The sequence below is a fragment of the Gigantopelta aegis genome, chromosome 12 (assembly GCF_016097555.1).
Source record: "Gigantopelta aegis isolate Gae_Host chromosome 12, Gae_host_genome, whole genome shotgun sequence".
Lineage (NCBI taxonomy): Eukaryota > Metazoa > Mollusca > Gastropoda > Neomphalida > Peltospiridae > Gigantopelta > Gigantopelta aegis.
The window spans coordinates 6,475,668-6,495,215 of record NC_054710.1 but is presented as its reverse complement, the minus strand read 5'-3'; the positions used below and the strand labels follow the sequence as shown (position 1 = coordinate 6,495,215).

Genomic DNA, 19,548 nt, shown 5'->3' with positions numbered 1-19,548 from the left:
ATAAGAATCTCACCAGACATTTGAAGAGTATATAATGCAACAGGAGCTATGTTTTTACAAGAATCTCACCAGACATTTGAAGAGTATATAATGCAACAGGAGCTATGTTTTTACAGGAATCTCACCAGACATTTGAAGAGTATATAATGCAACAGGAGCTATGTTTTTAAAAGAATCTCACCAGACATTTGAAGAGTATATAATGCAACAGGAGCTATGTTTTTACAGGAATCTCACCAGACATTTGAAGAGTATATAATGCAACAGGAGCTATGTTTTTAAAAGAATCTCACCAGACATTTGAAGAGTATATAATGCAACAGGAGCTACGTTTTTAAAAGAATCTCACCAGGCATTTTGGACATTTTTCTCTGATTTTCCGTGCGACCCCTGTCAGCGTACCGCCGGTACCTGCACTCAGCACAACCATGTCAACCTTATCTATAATAACAGAGGAAAGGAATGTCTTACTACATCACCTCAACACGTCTTAAACTACGGCTATTTGGTGTCTAACTACAGTTACTTTTAACACAGCCTGTAAAGGAATTTACAAAAGAAAAATCAAAGGCAATGTGGTCTGTCTTCCACAAGAAAACCACATAAAAGAACAGGGCTCGAAGTAACAATTTATCTCCCACAGCAACTTAGCCAGTGCACCACGACTGGTATATCAAAGGCCGTGGTATGTACTACCCTGTCTGTGGGATGGTGCAGATATAAGATCCCTTGCTGCTAATCAAAAAGAGTAGCCCATGAAGTGGCGACAGCGGGTTTCCTCTCTCAATATCTGTTTGGTCATTAACCATGTGTCTGATGCCATATAACCATAAATAAAATGTGTTGAGTGCGTCGTTAAATCAAACATTTCTTTCTTTCCAACAGCAATTTAAAAACAAAATTGCCGTGAGTGAAATGGACCACCGACGGCAATTTAAAGCCTGCCCATGACAAATGAAAAAAAAAAGAAGACTTTTGCAACATAAATAAGACTGAAAAGTTATTTTGCTGTATGTAGACATATTTTAAATGTACTAATGTTATATACTGGCAGCTAATGTACACCAGGTGTCAATATTGTGCCATTATTGAGGAGCTTTACCGACAGCTCTTTTGTGCAATCAGTGATGCTCCCGGCCTATGGCAATTTATATCTCAACGACGGCAATTGGCGTTGGTGCCATCGTTGAGTTCGAGCCCTGTAAGAAACAAAATATATAAAACCGAGAGTAAACATGAATAAATGAAATCCACCATTAAAAGAAGAAGGAAGGAAATATTTTATTTAACGACGCACTCAACACATTTTATTGACGGTTATATGGCGTCAGACATATGGTTAAAGACTACAGAGATATTGACAGAGGAAATCCACTTGGACAAACGTTTAGTTTTGTTTAACGAGACCACTAGAGCACATTGAATAATGAACCATCAGCTACTGGATGTCAAAACATTTGGTAATTTCGACATTAAGTCTTGGGAAAGAAAACCACTTCATTTTTCCATCAGTAGCAAGGGATCTTTTATATGCACCAGCCCACAGACAGGACAGCACATACCACAGCCTTTGATATACCAATCGTGGTGCACTGGCTGGAACGAGCAATAGCCCAATGGGCCCACCGACGGGGATCGTTCCTAGACCGACCTCGCATAAAGTGAGCGCTTAATATATTTACCACTGGGCTACACGTCTCACCCCTTGTGTGAGGTAATCGTATAGTGTGGTCCTACCTTTATGGATTTACCACTGGGCTGCACGTCTCACCCCTTGTGTGAGGTAATCGTTTAGTGTGGTGCTACCTTTATGGATTTACCACTGGGCTGCGCGTCTCACCCCTTGCGTGAGGTAATCGTATAGTGTGGTGCTACCTTTATGGATTTACCACTGGGCTGCACGTCTCACCCCTTGCGTGAGGTAATCGTATAGTGTGGTGCTACCTTTATGGATTTACCACTGGGCTGCACGTCTCACCCCTTGCGTGAGGTAATCGTTTAGTGTGGTGCTACCTTTATGGATTTACCACTGGACTGCACCTCTCACCCCTTGCGTGAGGTAATCGTATAGTGTGGTGCTACCTGTATGGGCGGAATGACATAAACACTCAACTTACTGTCACAGGCAGTGAGAATTTCCTCCGCTGTTCCGTCGTAATGTGCCACGGGGTTACTAGGATTTCTGTACTAAAGAGAGGAACAAGAATTGAACAAAAACACCTGTCAGTTTTACATTCACTTCAATACAGGGAACATTTTCATCAGTATCGCTACACCAGTCAGTTTTACATTCACTTCAATACAGGGAACATTTTCATCAGTATCGCTACGCCAGTCAGTTTTACATTCACTTCAATACAGGGAACATTTTGATCAGTATCGCTACACCAGTCAGTTTTACATTCACTTCAATACAGGGAACATTTTGATCAGTATCGCTACACCAGTCAGTTTTACATTCACTTCAATACCGGGAACATTTTGATCAGTATCACTACACCAGTCACTTTTACATTCACTTCAATATCGAGAACATTTTCATCAGTATCGCTACCAGTCAGTTTTACATTCACTTCAATACAGAGAACATTTTCATCAGTATCGCTACGCCAGTCAGTTTTACATTCACTTCAATACCGGGAACATTTTGATCAGTATCGCTACACCAGTCAGTTTTACATTCACTTCAATATCGAGAACATTTTCATCAGTATCGCTACGCCAGTCAGTTTTACATTCACTTCAATACCGGGAACATTTTCATCAGTATCACTACGCAAGTTTTAGAGATCGCTACACAACTTTACAACATTAAACAGTAGTAACTGTTGCTAATCCCGATGACAGTGGTTTTCTGACCAGAATTTCTTTCCTGTTTAAAATTAGTTGTTTCCGGTGAGTGTCGTGTGCAAAACGGTGGGAAACATGAATTTGGGAAATGCATTTTATACAGTGTACAGTATGTTGACTGGCAAGATATCTCGACTGCAGTAGTCAGAAGGTTAAGTTTTACATCATTAATGTTTAATTTCCTTCTCTACTGTACCTGATCTAAAATCTTCACTTCTATTGGTTTAAGTTATATATTATAAAATATTAATTTCCTTCTCTATTGTACCTGATCTAAAATCTTCACTTCTACTGGTTTAAGTTTCACATTATCAAATATTAATTTCCTTCTCTACTGTACCTGATCTAAAATCTTCACTTCTATTGGTTTAAGTTTCACATTATCAAATATTAATTTCCTTCTCTACTGTACCTGATCTAAAATCTTGGCGTTGGGAATCTCCTCCATCAGTCTCTTAGCAACCCCGATGTGAGACTCGGGGGAATCGAATGCCGCAGATGTTGGAGTTCTCACGATTTCCGCGCCAAGACCTCGCAGAACATCCACCTGTAACACAGTGTGATGTCATAACTGAGTGTGACGTCATAACAGAGTGTGATGTCATAACTGAGTGATATCATAACCGAGTGTGATGTCATAATAGAGTGTGATGTCACAACAGTGTGGCATCATAATAGTGTGCTGTCCTAACAGTGTGACATCCTAACAGTGTGACATCATAACTGTGTGACATCATAACTGTGTGATGTCATCAAGTAATTTTTGTTTTATTTAACGACGCCACTAGAGCATATTGATTTTTTTATCTTATCATAGGCTACTGGACGTCATATATATGGTCATTCTGACACTTTTTTTTAGAGGAAACTCACTGTCGCCACACAGGCTACTCTTTTACAACATAACAGTGACATCATAACTGAGTGTAATGTCATAACAGTGTGCGATGTCACAACAGAGTGTAATGTCATAAAGTGTGATGTCATAAATAAAGTGTGATGTCATAACAGAGTGACATCATAACAGTGTAATGTCATAACAGAGTGACATCATAACTGAGTGTGATGTCATAACAGTATGATGTCACAACAGAGGTTGCTATGGAAGGTATTTACAGCAAGTAACAGATAGCACTTATCACGGCCTTTGGTGTACCAGTCGTGGTCCACTGACAGGGATCGATCCCAAAACGGCCGCGCATCAAGCAAGCGCTTTACCACTGGGCTACGTCTCGCCCCTACAGTGATAGTAATGCTAAGATCACTTGGTGGAACGGGGCCCAGGTAAAGTTAAGTAGAGTCCTACCTTTTCCATGCTCATTTTCTCGGGCATGACAATAATACACCGGTAACCTTTAACAGCTGCAGCTAGTGCCAGTCCAATTCCTGAAAACAATCAAACAAGATCTACATGTAGCTGAATTCAGTTCAGTTCAAATTTATTTTCATGCTTATATCCAATTAAGGTTCAAGCACGCTGTCCTGGGCACACACCTCAGCTATCTGAGCTGTCTGTCCAGGACAGTGGGTTAGTTGTTAGTGGATAGTGAGAGAAAAAGAGGGTGTTGTGGTCTTACACCTACCCATTGAGTCATTAAAATTCGCTCTGGGTGGGAGCCGGTACTGAGCTGCGAACCCAGTACCTACCAGCCTTATGTCCGATGGCTTAGGTCTCACTACACAGATCACTTTCGGGTGAGAGTTCATTCATCACGGTCCACTATAGTTCCTAATTGTGACACATGTTATGGTTCACATATTCACTTCTAGGAAATGTTGAAAAATTAAAACAATATGTATGTTTAATGGTATTTTGCCCATGTTATTTTGTAATATTGTGCATCAACCTTTTGAGACATGAGTGTACAGCGCAAGAGACAGCCGGAGTGAATCGGTTAATGAACCACCTGTTCGGACCGGTACTACAGCTAGATGCGGTCATATAGCAAAAAACTGAGACTGAAATGTTCTCAATTTTGGAGTGAAAACAAATGCTTATATAACATATGTTCGCAATGGTGTATGTTGTTAGTGCCAATGAGAACCCGTTCTATTGGCAATCTTCGTTTGAAGTTGGGCAATTTAACATGGGTTTCAATGGCAGATGACATCTGTGTAGTGAGACCTTAACCAAGACACCACTGAGGACAGTCGTAGCAAAATTAATACAGACATGACATTACCCATATTGATCATGGGTCATCATTAAACTAGCTACCATTTTGTATCATGTTTATGTTCCTCGTGAAGTAATTTTCCTTGTCACTCGCCGAAGCTCGTGACAAATGAAAATGATTTCACTCGGGACATATAAACATGATATGAAATGGAAGCTGGTTTCATATCTTACAAATAATACACTGGTAACCTTTAACTTCTGATGTGATAGTAGTTGTCAATATGATGAGAGTTCCCTCCCTTCCTCTGTCCGTCCGTCCCTCCTTTCCTCCCGCTCCCTCTCTCTCTGCATCACCCCCCCCCCACACACACACACCTTCTTAACCAAGTGGTTTTTTTCTTCCCTGTCTTGTCCAAATACAATAACAATATTAATATTAAGAGACCTGCTGTAGAGTTCTTACACTTGAAAAAACTCCACAAAATTCCAGGACATTTCCAATACTTCACCCCCCCCCACCCCCCACCCCAGGATATGAAATGTTCAATCAATGAACGTTTTTATAAAAAAAATCGTTGTCTTAATTCAGACAAGTTATGTATGAGGACAAGAAAAGTAAAAATGCAAAAAAAACAAAAACCCATAAAACCTTTTGCCTAAATTTCCTGGACAATAAAATTGAAAGCTTTTTCCAGGACATCCCAGGCCCTGGGCCAATTTCACAAAACATTGTAAGTTTACGTCTGCTTCTAGCAGTTATACCAGTCATACGTTTACATGTGTTTGACATTTATTTCACGCAGTTTACGTCTGCCTCTAGCAGATATACCAGTCATACGTTTACATGTGTTTGACATTTATTTCACGCAGTTTACGTCTGCTTCTAGCAGTTATACCAGTCATACGTTGACATGTGTTTGACATTTATTTCACGCAGTTTTTGACATCTATTTCACTCAGTTTACATCTGCCTCTAGCAGTTATACCAGTCATACGTTTACATGTGTTTGACATCTATTTCACTCAGTTTACGTCTGCCTCTAGCAGTTATACCAGTCATACGTTTACATGTGTTTGACATTTATTTCATGCAGTTTACGTCTGCCTCTAGCAGTTATACCAGTCATACATTCACATGTGTTTGACATTTATTTGACTAAACATCGTAAGTTTACGTCTGCGATTAGCAGTTATACCAGTCATATGTTTACATGTGTTTGACATTTATTTCACTCAGTTTACGTCTGCCTCTAGCAGTTATACCAGTCACCATTTATTTCATGCAGTCAGCAGTTTTACATGTGTTTGACATTTATTTCATGCAGTTTACGTCTGCCTCTAGCAGTTATACCAGTCATACATTCACATGTGTTTGACATTTATTTGACTAAACATCGTAAGTTTACGTCTGCGATTAGCAGTTATACCAGTCATACGTTTACATGTGTTTGACATTTATTTCACTCAGTTTACGTCTGCCTCTAGCAGTTATACCAGTCATACGTTTACATGTGTTTGACATTTATTTCATGCAGTTTACGTCTGCCTCTAGCAGTTATACCAGTCATACATTCACATGTGTTTGACATTTATTTGACTAAACATCGTAAGTTTACGTCTGCGATTAGCAGTTATACCAGTCATATGTTTACATGTGTTTGACATTTATTTCACGCAGTTTACGTCTGCTTCTAGCAGTTATACCAGTCATACGTTTACATGTGTTTGACATCTATTTCACTCAGTTTACGTCTGCCTCTAGCAGTTATACCAGTCATACGTTTACATGTGTTTGACATTTATTTCACACAGTTTACGTCTGCCTCTAGCAGTTATACCAGTCATACGTTTACATGTGTTTGACATTTATTTCACACAGTTTACGTCTGCCTCTAGCAGTTATACCAGTCATACGTTTACATGTGTTTGACATTTATTTCACACAGTTTACGTCTGCCTCTAGCAGTTATACCAGTCATACGTTTACATGTGTTTGACATTTATTTCACTCAGTTTACGTCTGCTTCTAGCAGTTATACCAGTCATAGTTTACATGTCTGCATCTAGCAGTTATACCAGTCATACGTTTACATGTGTTTGACATTTATTTCACTCAGTTTACGTCTGCTTCTAGCAGTTATACCAGTCATATGTTTACATGTGTTTGACATTTATTTCATGCAGTTTACGTCTGCCTCTAGCAGTTATACCAGTCATACGTTTACATGTGTTTGACATTTATTTCACTCAGTTTACGTCTGCTTCTAGCAGTTATACCAGTCATACGTTTACATGTGTTTGACATTTATTTGACTAAACATCGTAAGTTTACGTCTGCGATTAGCAGTTATACCAGTCATACGTTTACATGTGTTTGACATTTATTTCACGCAGTTTACGTCTGCTTCTAGCAGTTATACCAGTCATACGTTTACATGTGTTTGACATTTATTTCACGCAGTTTACGTCTGCGATTAGCAGTTATACCAGTCATACGTTTACATGTGTTTGACATTTATTTCACGCAGTTTACGTCTGCTTCTAGCAGTTATACCAGTCATACGTTTACATGTGTTTGACATTTATTTCATGCAGTTTACGTCTGCCTCTAGCAGTTATACCAGTCATACATTCACATGTGTTTGACATTTATTTGACTAAACATCGTAAGTTTACGTCTGCGATTAGCAGTTATACCAGTCATACGTTTACATGTGTTTGACATTTATTTCACTCAGTTTACGTCTGCTTCTAGCAGTTATACCAGTCATACGTTCACATGTGTTTGACATCTATTTCACGCAGTTTACGTCTGCCTCTAGCAGTTATACCAGTCATACGTTCACATGTGTTTGACATCTATTTCACGCAGTTTACGTCTGCCTCTAGCAGTTATACCAGTCATACATTCACATGTGTTTGACATTTATTTGACTAAACATCGTAAGTTTACGTCTGCGATTAGCAGTTATACCAGTCATACGTTTACATGTGTTTGACATTTATTTCACGCAGTTTACGTCTGCTTCTAGCAGGTATACCAGTCATACGTTTACATGTGTTTGACATCTATTTCACGCAGTTTACGTCTGCCTCTAGCAGTTATACCAGTCATACGTTCACATGTGTTTGACATCTATTTCACGCAGTTTACGTCTGCCTCTAGCAGTTATACCAGTCATACATTCACATGTGTTTGACATTTATTTGACTAAACATTATAAGTTTACGTCTGCGATTAGCAGTTATACCAGTCATACGTTTACATGTGTTTGACATTTATTTCACGCAGTTTACGTCTGCTTCTAGCAGGTATACCAGTCATACGTTTACATGTGTTTGACATCTATTTCATGCAGTTTACGTCTGCCTCTAGCAGTTATACCAGTCATATGTTCACATGTGTTTGACATCTATTTCATGCAGTTTACGTCTGCCTCTAGCAGTTATACCAGTCATACGTTCACATGTGTTTGACATTTATTTCACGCAGTTTACGTCTGCCTCTAGCAGTTATACCAGTCATACGTTTACATGTGTTTGACATCTATTTCACGCAGTTTACGTCTGCCTCTAGCAGTTATACCAGTCATACGTTCACATGTGTTTGACATTTATTTCACGCAGGTTACATCTGCTTCTAGCAGTTATACCAGTCATACGTTTACATGTGTTTGACATTTATTTCACGCAGAAAATTACATCATTACAGAAGATGGAGCATTTTATAGACAAAAGTAAATGAAATATGTGTACTTAAATCTATATTTGTTGAACTACATGTATGATAGTAATAAAAATTGTGTTTTAGTCGTAGATTTACATTTACATGGAAAACTAGGCTTACGATGATTTGTGAAATCCCATGACGCGTAACAACCCTGTGCTGGGGTGATCTGACACATTCCTTTCCTCTGTTTACTGACCTGTGTTACCCGACGTGGGTTCGATGAGAACGTCCCCGGGCTGAAGGTAGCCGTTATCCTCTGCGTCCTCCACCATTCGCAGGCCGATCCGGTCCTTGACACTCCCCCCAGCGTTGAAAAACTCACATTTCGCCACTGAAAACAAAAATAGTACAGTACTAGAATCAACCGTAGTTGGTTTAATTAACTTTACCAATCGCAGGCCGATCCCGTCTTTAACACTTCCTCCAGTGTTAAAAAACATTATTTAGCCACTAAAAAACTAAATAATACACTAGAGTACAAGTAACAACTTTACATCAACTAATGAGCAGGGCTTCTAGATTATGGCAGCCCCACTCCCATGGCTAGTGATATTCAATGTTGGGCTAGTAAATAACTACTACTGCCATGCCAGACAGGGCTTCAAGATTGTGGTAGCCCCACTCCCATGGCTAGTGATATTCATTGTTGGGCTAGTAAATAACTACTATTGCCATGTCAGACAGAGCTTCTAGATTGTGGTAGCCCCACTCCCATGGCTAGTGATATTCAATGTTGGGCTAGTAAATAACTACTATCACCATGCCAGACAGGGCTTCTAGATTATGGCAGCTCCACTCCCATGGCTAGTGATATTCAATGTTGGGCTAGTAAATAACTACTATTGCCATGCCAGACAGGGCTTCTAGATTATGGTAGCCCCACTACCATGGCTAGTGATATTCAATGTTGGGCTAGTAAATAACTACTATTGCCATGCCAGACAGGGCTTCTAGATTATGGTAGCCCCACTACCATGGCTAGTGATATTCAATGTTGGGCTAGTAAATAACTACTATTGCCATGCCCGACGACTTGTGAATATTTTTGGTCAAATGTTGCAGTTACATCTATTTTGTAAATATGAATATACTGCCACCACCCCAACCCAGTGTTCGAGATTAACGGTATCCCGATATCCCGGGAATACCAGAATTTAATTTTGGATACTAGACTTCAAACACCCAGTATCCCACCGGCATACCATATAATGTAGGTTTTTTTAATACTGAGTTTTTATTTTTCGCTGAAACAATGAAGGTCTTCATTTACTGGTGAAGCAATAGACTGGGAACTGCTAAGTTGCTGTTGTTTTTGTTGGATGTTTCCTCCCTTCAAATTGTATTTGTGATATTGATTCCACATCTGCAGAAAATTGATACAGGTAGGTTTATCATTAGTAATGTCAGAAACACTTATAGTTTACTGCTAAATATTAATTAATGTCATTATTATGCAAAAAATAGATTGATTGAATGATTGAATGAATGTTTAACGACACCCCAGCACGAAAAATACATCGGCTATTGGGTGTCAAACTATGGTAATGCAAATAAATAAAGTGATGATCAACATCAATATAAAAATTCAAGGTTTAAACAAAAACAGTGTAAAGAACTGTGCCAAAAATACAAATACAAACATCACAGAATTTTACGGACACCGAATTTTACTCTAAACTTCAATTTGTGCTGTATTGGCCATTCTCAAAGAGAATGTTACACCCCTGCACCACGGTGAGGTTACAGCACGCGCAGGGGCCGCAAAAAATAGATGCAGCAAATCTTTTTACAGAAAGAAAGAAATGTTTTATTTAACGACGCACTCAACACATTTTATTTACGGTTATATGGCATCAGACATATATATGGTTAAGGACCACACAGATTTTGAGAGGAAACCCGCTGTCGCCACTTCATGAGCTACTCTTTCCGATTAGCAGCAAGGGATCTTTTATTTGCGCTTCCCACAGGCAGGATAGCACAAACCATGGCCTTTGTTGAACCAGTTATGGATCACTGGTCGGTGCAAGTGGTTTACACCTACCCATTGAGCCTTGCGGAGCACTCACTCAGGGTTTGGAGTCGGTATCTGGATTAAAAATCCCATGCCTCGACTGGGATCTGAACCCATGCAGTACCTACCAGTACTTACCAGCCTGTAGACCGATGGCCTAACCACGACGCCACCGAGGCCAGTATCTTTTTACAGATTCCGTTTTATTGCAAATTTAACGAATTCTGTGATTTTGATTGTGGCGTAGCAATACAGACTGGGAACGAGAACAGTGTCATCCAAGTTTGTTACAATGTTATTTTTGAATTTCATTTAAGTGGGATACTAAATTCTCAGGTAGGATACCAGATTTTGAAATGTTAGTATCCAACTGGGATACTGCCCCACATTTTTAATCTCTAACACTGCAACCCCCCCCCCAATATTGGTATTTTTAAGCTCTATCTCCCTCTTTTAGTGACATATTTGATTATTTTTAATATTATTTAGTAAAATTGTATTAAACGCGCTCTCTCACAGATGCTTGACCTAATTATTGATCCAACAAGGTATTATATGACAATATATACATTTGATTTGTACCTAAAAGTACTTTATTGAACCATCTATATAACCACCATATTACACTTATTATTGATATTTTATAAAAATAATTGAATTATGGGTACGGTCCATAATTCTGAGAAAAATAACGGCTATTTGGAGAGCAGAGGTGTGACGTATTATTTTGAGTCACGTGATGGGCATTCCCCGAATAACCGCAGTGTCAAAACGATTTACCAAGTTCGTGTAACGAGAACGCTCGACTGTCCTCTGCGACGTAGGGTAAATAGAAAAACAACAACAATGAAAATAAGTTGTTAAAAAGTAATAAAAACATGTACTGAATGATAATAAGCTTATACATTAATTTACTTTAGTAACAGAAGCATGTTAAACGTCGACAATCCCGACTAGTTAGGCCTTTGCATCTATAGGTAAATTTATCGTTAGTCGTACACGAAAAACTCTAAACATCTGGATCATGAACACCTTTATTTTTCACCTTGTCAAATTCATTATTATGCAAAATATGCCATAACAGCTGACTTGAGATAGGAATTGTTACATTTTTAAAGAATACTCTAAACTAGACGGTGTTTATATACGATGTGACTATATATACGAAGGCCATGTCTATAGCCTCCACTAGTGAGGGCTGGCTATATTCACAGCAAAAATGTATATAGGCGGTAAATAAGTACATGTATTTGATTGATCCATATTACCGAACCATCTGGAACAGGAGGAATACATACTAAGTACTGTACGAACAGTGCATTTTCTGAACAGGGGAGGGGGTGGGGGAGTATATGAATTTAGCGGACCCTTTTGTGTACATTTTCCATAGATATATGAATAGTGTCATATTGTCCATACAGTACTAACAAAAAATTAATAATAATAAATAAATAAATAATAATAATAATACTAATAATAATAATAATAATAATGAATAGATAAAAATAATAATTACAAATTATCAGCTGCTGAGGTAGATTAACTGAAAGAAAGTAACTACGGACAGTACACAAACTAACAACAAGGCTTGAACTTAATAATTTTTCACTGAGCAAATAAATATGACTAAAAGGTTATTTTGCTATATTTAGTCACATTTTAAATGCTCAAATTAGCAAGGGGCAATAAAACTCAAAATACTCCCGGGTCCATCTCTAAATTTATATGTTTCTGTAACAACCGCCCCCACCCACCCCACCGCGTAATAATAATAATAATATTAATAATAATAATACACAATTATTATTACTATTACTATTACTACTACTACTATTATTAATAGCCTACTACTACCTTTTTGGGGTGGAAGGGCGGTGTTTTATCTGGAGGAGTTTTGGCTATAAAAATGCAAGATTAACGTGCGTGCACACTCGAACAAACTTGTCCCTGCGCGTAGAACTGGATTCAACTGGGTTAAGTAATAATTAGCCAACCTTTGGACGACAAAACATGCAATAGTACACTGTTGTTTTACGCTATACATTAAAACCGAAAAACCACTTTGCAAACCAGTCAAAATAATTTGCACACGCGCCTGATAATAATAATAATAATAATAATAATAAATGGTGAGTTCCTGTTCCGACTGTTTATTATTTTATTTCAGCGTATTCGCGGTTATTTTTGTCATGAAATAATATATGTTTTATTATTTGCCTCTATACACGGCGATCATTTATATAAAACCCAAAAATACATTATACGGTTGTCGTATATATATCCTCATCACTACGAGTCTGCTTTTCCGTATTTTAAATGTCTCATTTAAAGAAGAGTTCCAAATTTTAAAACTGAATCATGTCATGGAATTCCCTCGATCGTAGTTCAATTAAATGTTTTGGATTGTACAATAACTAGGTTTGGTATTCCAAATGAATGTAATTTCCATTTACAATGCATATTTAGAGAAATAAGGCCCACTAAATCCGTGATTGAGCTCCTTTAAACTTAAAATAAAGTAGGGCTAGTGAATTTTTAATCTTGGCTAGTAATTTTTAAAATTACTGATCCCATGGCTAGTGGATTTTATAAAAATTCTAGAAGTCTGTATGAGTTACAACTATAGTGGTTTCCTCAACTGCCATGGCTGTAATATGAAGAAAAGTTTGTTTTGTTTAACGACACCACTAGAGCACAATGATTTATTAATCATTGGCTATTGGATATCAAACATTTGGTAATTTTGACATATAGCCTTAGAGAGAAAGCCCGCTACATTTTTCCATTAGTAGCAAGGGATCTTTTATATGTACCATCCCACAGACAGGATAGCACATACCAAGGTCTTTGATATATCAGATATGGTGCACTGGCTGGAACGAGAAATAGCCCAATGGGCCCACCAATGGGGATCGATCCTAGACCGACCACACATCAAGAAAGCCCTTTTACCACTGGACTATACATCCTGCCCCAATAAAGTGAAAGTTTGTTTTGTTTAACGACATAACTAGAGCACACTGATTTATCAATCACTGGCTATCCGCCCCAACAAAGAGAAATACTCGAAAGGAGACAACAAGCATACCTAAAGGGAGACAACTAGCATAACTAAAGGGAGACAACTAGCATACCTAAAGGGAGATAACTAGCACACCTAAAGGGAGATAACCAGTACTCACAGACTTCGCACTCGATGTTGTCCTTCTTAGTGATGCGGTTGATGCGTACTAGCGGCGTGTTGCCAATGTTGTCGAGAATACTCGACATAATCATTGGCTTGCTCTTACTGAAAAAAACCCAGAAAAAAGTACATTTAGTGTTTTCCCTAGGCATTTGGCAAAACATGGTAGACTTGAGAAACACTTTTGGTGAATTTTCGTAATTTTCAGGGCACTTCCCCTCCCTGCCAAATGGGACGTAACACTTTGTGACATCATTGATTGACGCACTACATCCTTACAGGAACGTAAAGCAAACGAGTTGAGTGATATCAATTAAGATCGATTATGGGTAATAAATAGGATGTTAAACTCGCTACCATTTCATATCATGTTTATGTCCCTCGTGACTATTGAAAATTATTTCACTCGGGACATAAACATGATACGAAACAGAAGAGAGTTTAATATCCCATAATTATACATACACTGGTTTGTGGAGATGAGGGGAAGTAACTCCTGGCGTTCCATAAGTGCACTGTGACGGCAGGTCAGGTCGCTTCCAGATGCGAAACGGATTCTCAGATTTTGTTGACATCATCTACAAAGTGAAAACAACAGCACCTAGATTAATAAAGTTTCCGACACTCGTCCTTTTGTAGATGGTTTTTCTGACACTCCTCACAAGAAAATCAATTGATTTTCTTGAGACGAGTGTCAGAAAAAACTTCTACAAAAGGACGAGTTACGAAAATATTTTCTAGTTCAGTCAGTCATATAATTTTAGTATTTATAACTATTATAAAATTCACTGCTTTTTATTTCTGTACCATGAAGTCACTCCTCTCAGCCGATATATATATATTATGTCATGAGAAGTTTAGTGGCAAGAGGTAGCCCAGTGGTAAAGCGCTCGCTTGATGCGCGGTCGGTTTGGGATTGATCCCCATCAGTGGGCCCATTGGGCTATTTCTCATTCCAGACAGTGCACCACGACTGGTATATCAAAGACCGTGGTATGTACTATCCTGTCTGTGGGATGGTGCATATAAAAGATCCCTTGCTACTAATGAAAAACTGTAGCGGGTTTCATCTCTATGACTGTCAAAAATGACCATATGTTTGACATCCAATAGCCGATGATTAACAAATCAATGTCCTCTAGTAGTGTCGTAAAACAAAACAAACTTCTTCTCATGAGCAGCCCTCGGTTTTTGAAAATTCGCACACCTCAATATACTAAGTCGAGTGGAAAATTACTCTCCAAAATAAATAAAATTGGCAGTGTAGCTTCGATTGGATTTTGACTGGTACGTCTACAAAATTGCCTATTAAACCAGTATTTCCCGATTTGTTCAACAAAGAGAAATACCAGTTTAACGACTGCATGGAAGCCACTGCCATGTTTTTAATGTTTATTGTTTTAATAAAAGGACAATCCTATCAGGTAAATGAGCTATGAAAATTGTTGATTTTTGTAAACAGTGGAAATAAATATATATATTCATGTCTCTGGGACAGTTACCAGCAGTTTCTATTAGCTGAAGACCGGTCCAGAAGTGGAAGACCTTGCATAACAACTGCAGCACAAGATCGCTACATCCGGGTTCTGCACTTGTGTCACCGAACAGCCACAGCAACGAACATTGCTGGACGCATACCTGGTTTGAGAAGGGTGTCTGCACAAACCATTCGGAACAGACTTCGAGAAGCTGGTTTACGGGCTAGGAGACTGTATGTTGACCCCGTCCTGCGATGTCAACATCGACATTTACGTGTTCGCTGGTGTACGAATGTACAGGGGTGGAACTTGGGGAAACTGGTGGCGAGTATGGTTCAGCGACGAGTCACGTTTCCTTCTACAGCAAAGTGATGGACGACATGTTTACAGACGCCGCAATGAACGTTTTGCCAACAACTGCGTTGCCCAAGTTGACAGATTCAGTGGAGGGAGTGTCATGATGTGGTGAGCCATCTCATACACCGGCAGAAGTGAACTTGTGTTCGTACAAGGCAACCTGACAGCTGTAAGCTACCGGGATGAAATTCAGCAGGACAGTGCTACGCTGCATAAGGCACGTGTAACAATGGATTTCCTACAGAATGAGAACATTAACGTGCTGCCATGGCCATCAAGATCGCCAGATCTCAACCCCATTGAACATCTATGGGACGAACTGGACAGACGTGTAAGCCAGCGTGACCCGGAGCCTCAGACACTTCCGCAACTGTCACATGCACTGCAGAAAGAATGGGCTAGGATTCCACGTGCTCGGATTCAGAGACTCATTCAGTCTATGCCAAGGAGATGTCACACAGTAATTGCTGCTGCTGGTGGCCACACAGAGTACTGATTTCAGCGCCCTCGTGCGATGCTGTTTGGTGACGAAAATGCCTCCACTGCCGTCAGACCATAGCAAGAACATTGTCACATACTCATGTCAAATTTGACTGTGATACGATCATAAATAACGAAATTATGCCACTTTGTATTAAAGAGATAATTCCATGAATATTTTGACTATGCGTTTCTTTTTTGACAGAGTATATATACCCATCTGTTTTATGTGCGCCGTTTGTAGAGTGTAATGTGCGCCGTTTTTCACTCTCGCCGTATTGAAATTATGTGCACTGTACGAGCGCGATCGCAAACGTACACCTTAAAATGCAAGGTCTGCATGAGAAGGTATGCATACAGTGTTACATATAACGTGACGTCATGAATTACCTTGGCTTAGAGAATGACGTAATCAACAAATAGCAACGGCCGTCTACCACCTAAACAACAAGACCAATTGACCAATGAAAAGGGCACATTATACTGTCTAAGGGATGTGTCCTAGACATTTTTTCTAGCACAATTTTATGGCACTAGATAAATTTCTCTATTTTCGGCCACGGACCAAAAATATAGGTCACGTGACATCAGCCGGACTCGACTCAAGTTTAGAAATGCTTTGTGAATGTGACAGTTACAAATACTGACGTCATGTATCTTGTACGACGTCATATGGAGAAAGTCTTGCTAGGTTGACGATACACGATTTGCGTATACGTAAAATGGAATAAATAATGATTTTCAGACTATTCCTGTAGGATTGCAGGGTAAAAGAAATAACTGGTTACCGTCTTAAAATACTGGCTTTATCCTGCTCAGGTCGAATGGCGAATGCAGCTTGGCAGAGCCTCGCAGAATAAAGCCGATATTGTAAGACACTAACCAGTCATTCCCTATATATACTAAAAGTAAAGTTTGTTTTATTTAACGACACCACTAGAGCACACTGATTTTTTATCTTATCACTGGGTATTGGATGTCAAACATATGGTCATTCTGACACTGTTTTTTTTTTTGAGGAAACCCGCTGTCGCCACATAGGCTACTCTTTTTACAACAGGCAGCAAGGGATCTTTTATTTGCGCTTCCCACAGGCAGGATAGCACAAACCATGGCCTTTGTTGAACCAGTTATGGATCACTGGTCGGTGCAAGTGGTTTACACCTACCCATTGAGCCTTGCGGAGCACTCATTCAGGGTTTGGAGTCGGTATCTGGATTAAAAATCCCATGCCTCGACTGTGATCCGAACACAGTACCTACCAGCCTGTAGACCGATGGCCTAACCACGATGCAACCAAGGCCAGTCGTATCGCTTGGAGACACGTAGTGCAGGGTGCACATTAAGTCAATACTTTTCTACATCCCTTCAGACTAGGAGACCCCCCCCCCCCACACACACACACTTCCATTCACAAACAAGTCGTACGATGGGTGTACTATATATAATTTTAACTATACAGTATAGGCCTACTGTTTTGCTATTTGGTAAACCCCAGATATGCATTTTAACTCGATTAATAATCCTTATAAATTTAATTGACGTTACGCGCACTGGCATTTATTTCATTTCAACTTATTTTCGTACTTATATTCAATTAAGGTTCAAGCACGCTGCCCTGGGCACACATCTATCTGGGCTGTCTGTCCAGGACCGGGCTGCGAACCCTGTACCTACCAGCCTGTAGTCCCATGGCTTAACCACTGCGCCACCGAGGTCGCACTGACCCTATACCCATAGCAACAACTACCTAATAGTAATATTTGAATGGTCCCCGATAGCCCGAGTACTCTGACTGTAAGAGAGCTAGACGGACATTTGGACATAAACACGCTCTCATTACAGTCAGAGACCAGCCTATGTCTTTTTTTGGCAATTCCTGACTACCAAACGGTAGGCAACGAGTCCCGCTCTAATACCACAACAATCCTAAGTTTGACGTCAAATACCTTTACATCAATCATTTTCGAGTTAAGTGATACAAAAAAATCCACATATTAATCACTAATACACTTACTACAGAAGGAAACCCGACAGCACCCACATTCAGCTACGCTTCGTGACACTCCGTCGCAACAATTGCAAAGCTCGGCGATCTATTTCGAGACGTAGACCACGTGATCGCGCACTGGGCGATTCCGCCTTGTGCAGCAGTTACAGGGGCCGTCTCATATCAAGCGAAGTTACAACATGGAAGAGTTGGCTAATGCCGTTTTGGATGAATTTGGATTTCATTACGTCATTAAACCAAAACAATTACACATTATTGACTCCATTTTGAATTTGAAGGATACATTTGGGGTGTTATCGACAGGATACGGCAAAAGTATGTGCTACGTACTGCCTCCTCTTATGAGATGACCCCTGTAACTGCTGCACAAGGCGGAATCGCCCAGTCTCGAAATAGATCGCCGAGCTTTGCAATTGTTGCGACGGAGTGTCACGAAGCGTAGCTGAATGTGGGTGCTGTCGGGTTTCTTTCTGTAGTAAGTGTATTAGTGATTAATATGTGGATTTTTTTGTATCACTTAACTCGAAAATGATTGATGTAAAGGTATTTGACGTCAAACATAGGATTGTTGTGGTATTAGAGCGGGACCCGTTGCCTACCGTTTGGTAGTCAGGAATTGCCAAAAAAAGACATAGGTTGGTCTCTGACGGTAATGAGAGCGTGTTTATGTCCAAATGTCCGTCTAGCTCTCTTACAGTCAGAGTACTCGGGCTAGGTACCCGACTGTCAAATACCCTACTATATTGCCTCGAGTAAACGAACTGCGTGAACATTGCTGCGATTGCAAATTGTTTTTATTTACGGTGACAGGTTATTACATCAATAATATTGTTTTAAGAGCAGCTCCCGCTCTTGACACGTCACGATAACAGGTATAACATGCTCATAAAATACTATAATTTAGTACGTAACAAACCTACTCGTAGACCAAACACAGGTAAAAAGGACACATCCCCACGTTTCCAGTAATTTTATTGGCTGTTTTTAGACCAAACCATAATAGCTACAGAGGGGTGAAATATTGCAAGTCATTCGGTATACATTGGAATCTTCGGTACAATCCGTTAATTAATTACGCTCTATGTTTCTAGATAGCGTTCGAGGCTATAACATTTTTATTAATATCAGCAGGCCCATGGATTTTTGTATGCACATTTGCCTGTCTGGGGTAAACATACCCTGAAAAGGACAAACCCTTGTTGCCCAGCGCTTTCTCCCAGGACATTGGTTTAAACAAACACACCCACTAAACCTGCCCGGTGTACAGCCATTTTACACAAAAAGCACTACTTTTGCATGGGCCAGAATTACCACAAACAAGTCTT

The 19,548-nt window shown here is 39.5% G+C and overlaps 1 protein-coding gene across 1 annotated transcript in view; it reads right to left on the bottom strand.

The window, feature by feature from the left end:
- Window positions 1-19,164, bottom strand: part of LOC121386618 (cystathionine beta-synthase-like) — a 54,536-nt gene extending 35,372 nt beyond the window's left edge. Inside the window, exons 1-8 of the mRNA XM_041517578.1 lie at window positions 19,144-19,164; window positions 14,363-14,475; window positions 13,896-14,002; window positions 8,896-9,030; window positions 4,157-4,236; window positions 3,263-3,397; window positions 2,118-2,187; window positions 350-441 (exon numbers count right to left, since the gene is read on the bottom strand). Of these exons, the coding sequence (XP_041373512.1) occupies window positions 350-441; window positions 2,118-2,187; window positions 3,263-3,397; window positions 4,157-4,236; window positions 8,896-9,030; window positions 13,896-14,002; window positions 14,363-14,475 (732 nt within the window). The 5' untranslated portion in view covers window positions 19,144-19,164. The remainder of the gene's footprint in view (window positions 1-349; window positions 442-2,117; window positions 2,188-3,262; window positions 3,398-4,156; window positions 4,237-8,895; window positions 9,031-13,895; window positions 14,003-14,362; window positions 14,476-19,143) is intronic.
- Window positions 19,165-19,548: the final 384 nt, after the last annotated feature.